Source organism: Nanorana parkeri, unplaced genomic scaffold (assembly GCF_000935625.1).
Source record: "Nanorana parkeri isolate BGI_ZX_2015 unplaced genomic scaffold, ASM93562v1 scaffold210, whole genome shotgun sequence".
Classification (NCBI taxonomy): Eukaryota; Metazoa; Chordata; class Amphibia; order Anura; family Dicroglossidae; genus Nanorana; species Nanorana parkeri.
The window spans coordinates 118,642-125,242 of NW_017306478.1; the positions used below are offsets into that span (position 1 = coordinate 118,642).

The following is a 6,601-nucleotide window of genomic DNA, read 5'->3' on the forward strand; positions in this document are numbered from 1 at the left end:
GTAGGATGGGGGTAGTAGGTTTATATAGGATGGGGTGTAGGGGGTAGTAGGGTTAGATAGGATGGGGTGACGTAGGATACATAGGTTGATTGGAGGGAAGAAGTATGTTTAGATAGGATGGGGAAAGTAGGGTTAGATAGTTAGAAGATGTTGAGGTATGGTTACATAGTTAGGAGGGGGAGATAGAGATTGGATGGTTATGGGGAGGGTGGAGTTAGGGGGTTGGGGCTTGGTTATTAGATTAGGGGGTTAGGTTTGAAAAGATCTGGTTGTTACCTATAGCAATATTCTTCCCCCCATGCAGAATGTACTCCTGGCGGGGGTAGGGGTGAGGTAGATAGATGTTGAGGTATGGGTTTTGGGGTTAGGTGGTTGGGGCTTGGTGATTAGGTTAGGTGGTTAGGTTTGGGTGGTTAGGTTTGAGGGGATCTGGTTGTTACTCATACCAATATTTCTCTACCCCCCCAGTTCTTTTCCCTCCCATGCAGTATGTACTCCTGGCATGTGTGTGGGGTATTTAGTTCCCCGTTTCTCCCCCTGTACATTGTAATTGAACATTTATCTTCCTGTTTTCATTAGGTGGTGGTGGTGGTGGATACCGGATCTTGCCTGTGGGGGCACTCCGCCTGGACCTACGCCCAGCTGTGACAGCCCGGTCTGTGGGGGAATTCCACCCGGCACCACACAAACCACTGCCAGGCCTCTCCATTAGTCGCTCTGAGTATTCAGGATGTTGCCGGGCTCTATCCACATGTCGGGGGAGACCCTGTCTGGGGCGGAGGTGAAGGGGGTATGTGAGGGGCTGATGGAGGGCAGCGTACGGCTCCTCTCCCTGCGCGGGTGCCACCTCTCAGACAGGGACTTTGCCCGGCTTTGTCAGGGGGTGGCCCAGTCTCCCTCCTTGGTTCAGTTGAACCTTAACCTTGGCGTTGTGTCCAGTGCCTCCCGCGCCCAGCAGCTGGCACAGTCCCTGCAAAAGAACCGCTCACTGCAGTCTCTCTTGTGAGTAGAGTGCCTGGGGTAAGTGGGGGGAGGGTTAGGGTTACTTGATGGGATTCTAAGATGTCTGTCTATCTGTCCTGCACACAGCTTACACGGGAACCCACTAACGGACACAGGACTCGCGCTCCTGAACCCCGCACTGGCCGGACACCCCTCCCTGGTCTCCCTAGATCTGGGGGACTGTCTGCTTGGTGATGAGGGCATCAGTCAGATCTGTGGCCTCCTCCCACCTGATGGAGCCAAGCCAGGTGAGTCCTCTGCCTGTCCATCCTCCTGTCTTCAGTGGCTCTGCAGAATACAGTCACCCTGGGTGAGCTTGTATATATGTACCGTGTTTCCCCGAAAGTAAGACACGGTCTTATATATTTTTTGGCTCAAAAAAACACACTAGGTCTTATTTTCGGGGTAGGTCTTACTTTTTTTTTTTTTCATGTACAACAATCCAAAATTAAATCATCCAAAATGGCAAAGTCAAGAATAGGGTGATCAGGGCAATCGGGTGCCGTACCTTTCCAAGAGCAATTTGGTAACCAATCGCTGGCCAGAATGAGCGAAGTGCGCTTTCACTATGAATTCATCACAGGCGGAGCGCATTTGGTATCACTCCGCCTGTGGCAGGAGCCGGCGCTGTAGAGGAAACATCAGTTATGCGGCTCTGCTCCCTCCGGTGCCGCCTCACTTCCTCTAGCGCTGGCTTCATTGGCACTGCTGATTCTCTCCCGCGGCTCTTCAAGTTCCCCATTATGCCACCACCGGCGCTGGGAATGGTCACAACTAGGCCTTATTTTCGGGGTAGGTCTTATATTTTAGCAATTCCCAAAAATAGTACTAGGTCTTATTTTCAGGGTAGGTCTTATTTTCGGGGAAACAGGGTAGGTAGGTAGAAAATGCAGGTAGGTAGGAGATGGTTTTCAGTGGTAAATAGGTAGAATATGGTTTGCAGTGCTAGGTTGACAGCATTAGGTAGGAGATGGTCGGCAGTATCTCATAGGCATTAGTAGGTAGAAGATGGTCAGCAGTGCTAGGTAGGTATCAGTAGGTAGGAGATGGTCAGCAATGCTAGGTAGGTATCAGTAGGTAGAAGATGGTCAGCAATGCTAGGTAGGTATCAGTAGGTAGAAGATGGTCAGCAGTGCTAGGTAGGTATCAGTAAGTAGAAGATTGCCAGCAGTGCTAGGTAGGTATCAGTAGGTAGAAGATGGTCAGCAGTGCTAGGTAGGTAGGAGATGGTTGGCAGTGCTAGGTAGGTAGGAGATGGCTGGCAGTGCTAGGTAGGTAGGAGATGGCTGGCATTGCTAGGTAGGCAGCAATAGGTAGGAGACGGTTGTCAGTGCTAGGCAGAGCAGCAATAGGTAGGAGATGGCTGGCATTGCTAGGTAGGCAGCAATAGGTAGGAGACGGTTGTCAGTGCTAGGCAGAGCAGCAATAGGTAGGAGATGGTTGTCAGTGCTAGGTAGGCAGCAGTAGGGAGATGTTTGGGAGTGCTAGGTAGGCAGCAGGAGGTAGGAGATGGTTGGCAGTGCTAGGTAGGTATCAGTAGGTAGGAGATGGTTGTCAGTGCTGGATAGGCATCAGTAGGTAGGAGATGGTTGGCGGTGCTTGGCAGGCAGCAGGAGGTAGGAGATGGTTGGCAGCGGTAGGTATACAGCGGTAGGTAGGAGATGGTTGGCAGCGGTAGGTATACAGCGGTAGGTAGGAGATGGTTGGCAGCGGTAGGTAGGAGATGGATGGCAGCGGTAGGTATACAGCGGTAGGTAGGAGATGGATGGCAGCGGTAGGTATACAGCGGTAGGTAGGAGATGGATGGCAGCGGTAGGTATACAGCGGTAGGTAGGAGATGGATGGCAGCGGTAGGTATACAGCGGTAGGTAGGAGATGGATGGCAGCGGTAGGTATACAGCGGTAGGTAGGAGATGGATGGCAGCGGTAGGTATACAGCGGTAGGTAGGAGATGGATGGCAGCGGTAGGTATACAGCGGTAGGTAGGAGATGGATGGCAGCGGTAGGTATACAGCGGTAGGTAGGAGATGGATGGCAGCGGTAGGTATACAGCGGTAGGTAGGAGATGGATGGCAGCGGTAGGTATACAGCGGTAGGTAGGAGATGGATGGCAGCGGTAGGTATACAGCGGTAGGTAGGAGATGGTTGGCAGCGGTAGGTATACAGCGGTAGGTAGGAGATGGATGGCAGCGGTAGGTATACAGCGGTAGGTAGGAGATGGATGGCAGCGGTAGGTATACAGCGGTAGGTAGGAGATGGATGGCAGCGGTAGGTACACAGCGGTAGGTAGGAGATGGATGGCAGCGGTAGGTATACAGCGGTAGGTATACCAAAGTCCTTCCTAACAGCTAAACCACCTACACAGTTTACCCCATTCAAAGCCTGTTAAGCTCTAAGGATGTTCCTACCCGCTGCCTATCACTGCCTATCATCTATATACAAGTCTTTGGTGGCCTCTCAGGACCCGGTTATCCATCCTTCCTGGGAAATGGGAGAAGGATTTTAATCACCGGATCTCTCGATGTTCAGAAAACTAAGATCCTGAAACTTATTGATACTTCCTCATTGCTCACCTATACAGCGGAACTCAATGATAAGCTATTGGCTATGTGGTGCAACTTTCCACCAAAGGTTCACGCTTCCCCCAAATTCCACCTCACTGTTGGAGAATGCGTGGAGCCATGGGCACCTGTGGTGGCATTGCCCATTGATACCTTTTATGGTAATACATTCTGGATCTTATCCTACAAATTAGAGGCTTTACTATAACCGGAGGTCCATGGACTGACTTACCTGTTCTACAATACATGCTCCTCCCCCAAATCCTATAGGAACCCTTCCTACTGAACATAGCAAAGTTGCTGATCCGCCTACTTTGAGGTAGTAATATTGGCAAATAGACTTCCCAGTAGACAATTTACCTTCTGTCTGTCTGGATGGTTGGTATCATACCATTGTTGGTGTGTCTTTATATCTGTCTGTCTGTCTGTACAGGGCTTCGTGAACTGACCCTTTCGGCCAATCCAGCCATCACCTGCACTGGATGGGCCCGTCTGGCTGTCGCTGTGGCTCACAGTTCTCAAGTGAGGACCCTGAACCTGGACTACAACCCGCTGGGTAAGAAGACGACCTCCCTGTGTATCTGCACCCAGATAAAGTTATATATATATATATGTATATACTCAGCAGGCCCGGACTGGCAGCTCTGGCATTTGTCAGAAGTCTCACCAGTCTGTGTGTGCTGCTGTCAGATCCTATGATCGGCTCAGACTGCTGACTACACTCCACACATCTGGTTGGGGCTCTCAGAGCAGTACAATGACTGGCTCGGTAGGGACGCCTGGCCCTAAGCTGCATCTGGTTCCTAGCTTACATGATGTATCTGTGCCGCCATCATCCTCATTCTTCTTGTGTCTGGGCAGGTGACCACATCGCCTCCATGTTGGCCGTGTGTGTGGCCTCCAGCCGTACTCTGGAGATTCTGGATTTGGAAGGGACGGGTCTCAGCAATTTGTCCGCCCAGGTAAGTCCCGATATTCTGGTCTGGATTTGCGTTACGTTACTGAGATCTCGTCACGTCACGGAGGGATTCCGCACACTGACAGCTTGCTCCTGTTCATTGTACGTCTTCTGTGACTGCGGGGTGCACGTGGTGACTTTGTGCCCTGTCATTGGCTGCTTTCCTCATGACTGCCAAACTATTGTAGTTTATAGGACATTATCCTGTCACTGCCGTGTGTTCAGACAGACAGACAGACAGACATTATCCTGAGGCCCAGTATGTATGGACAAACACACATTGTTCTGTGCAGCACTATGTATACATGGGCAGACATAAGCCTGTGACCGCAGTGTGTATACATGGGCAGACATTATCCTGTGACCGTAGTGTGCATACATGGTCAGACATTATCCTGGGACCGCACTGTGTATACATGGGCAGACATTATCCTGGGACCATAGTGTGCATACACGGGCAGACATTATCGTGTTACCGCAGTGTGTATACATGGGCAGACATCATCTTGGGACTGCAGTGTGTATACATGGGCAGATATTGTCCTGGGACTGCAGTGTGTATACATGGGCAGATATTATCCTGTGACCGCATTGTGTATAGATGGACAGACATTATCCTGTGACCGCAGTGTGTATACATGGGCAGACATTATCCTGGAACTGCAGTGTGTATACATGGACAGATATTGTCCTGGGACTGCAGTGTGTATACATGGGCAGACATTATCCTGTGACCGCAGTGTGTATACATGGGCAGACATCATCTTGGGACTGCAGTGTGTATACATGGGCAGACATTATCCTGGGACTGCAGTGTGTATACATGGGCAGACATTATCCTGTGACCGCAGTGTGTATACATGGACAGACATTATCATGAGACCCCACTGTGTATACATCGGCAGACATTATCCTGTGACCGCAGTGTGTATACATGGACAGACATTATCCTGTGACCGCACTGTGTGGGAAATGTTCAGTTTGCCCAGTCTCTTCATTGCAGATTCTGCTGGACATGATCCAGAATTATCCGACACCACTGAGGTCTCTGGTCTTGTCTGAAAACAACATCAGCATGGAGCTGCAGCAGCAGATCGCCGACCTTCTCACTGAAGGGGAAGATGACGATGAGAGCGAAGGCCCCGGACAGGAGCCCCCCATCAGGGAGAAGGGGCTGAAGAGTAATCTGGGTAGGTGAGGAGTGTTGGAGGGCGGGCACTGGTCAGAGACGGGGACACTGGTCAGAGACGGGACACTGGTCAGAGACGGGGATTAGGAAACATCTGCTTTCTTCAGAGAGAATTAATGGTGATTTATTATTACAGTATATATAAATGTCTCCAGTTCTTCTGTAATGTAAACAAAGGAATGAGGGTGCTTTGTGTCTCCATTCTGTCCCCCTGGGGATCATGTGACCAGTCTGGGGTGCCGTACAGGAGCTGAATGTGTCCTCTGATGGGGTCCTTTGTATCTGGGACCAGGTGATGATGAGGTGAAAGGTCCAGCAGTCTGAGAGGGAACTCCGGGTAAGAGAGCGGCGGTTGTTTATGGAGGAAGAACAATTCTACCATCAGTACCGACGGGGCCCTTTACAGTGAAGCTGCGGAGTGCCCCGAGGGTAACCATGAGTTAGTGTGACCAAACTAAGCATGACATGTACCGAACTGGCTGCTTTTCTTACAGCTAATGTTACCCACAATTATTATCATCATATAGGAGAGGAGTGCGGGGGGTATGACAGGGGGCACGTGCTCCATTCTCCTCCTCCTCTCTGATCAGTTCCCTCCTCTACCATTCTCCACCTCTCTGAACAGTTCCCCCCTCTACCATTCTCCACCTCTTCTCTAATCAGTTCCCCCCTCTACCATTCTCCACCTCTTCTAGGATCAGTTCCCCCCTCTACCATTTTCCACCTCCTCTCTGATCAGTCACCCCCCCCCCTCTACCATTCTCCACCTCCTCTCTGATCAGTTCCCCCCTCTACCACTCTCCACCTCTTCTCTAATCAGTTCCCCCCTCTACCACTCTCCTCCTCCTCTCTGATCAGTCACCCCTCCCCCCCCCCCCATCCCCCCCTCCC

The 6,601-nt window shown here is 51.0% G+C and overlaps 1 protein-coding gene across 1 annotated transcript in view; it reads left to right on the forward strand.

Annotated features, from left to right (window-relative positions):
• Nucleotides 1-679: 679 nt before the first annotated feature.
• LRRC73 (leucine rich repeat containing 73) overlaps nucleotides 680-6,601 on the forward strand; it is a 9,956-nt gene continuing 4,034 nt past the window's right edge. The window contains exons 1-5 of the mRNA XM_018555714.1: nucleotides 680-1,002; nucleotides 1,090-1,250; nucleotides 3,997-4,119; nucleotides 4,425-4,525; nucleotides 5,525-5,711. Coding sequence (XP_018411216.1) covers nucleotides 731-1,002; nucleotides 1,090-1,250; nucleotides 3,997-4,119; nucleotides 4,425-4,525; nucleotides 5,525-5,711 — 844 coding nt within the window. The 5' untranslated portion in view covers nucleotides 680-730. The remainder of the gene's footprint in view (nucleotides 1,003-1,089; nucleotides 1,251-3,996; nucleotides 4,120-4,424; nucleotides 4,526-5,524; nucleotides 5,712-6,601) is intronic.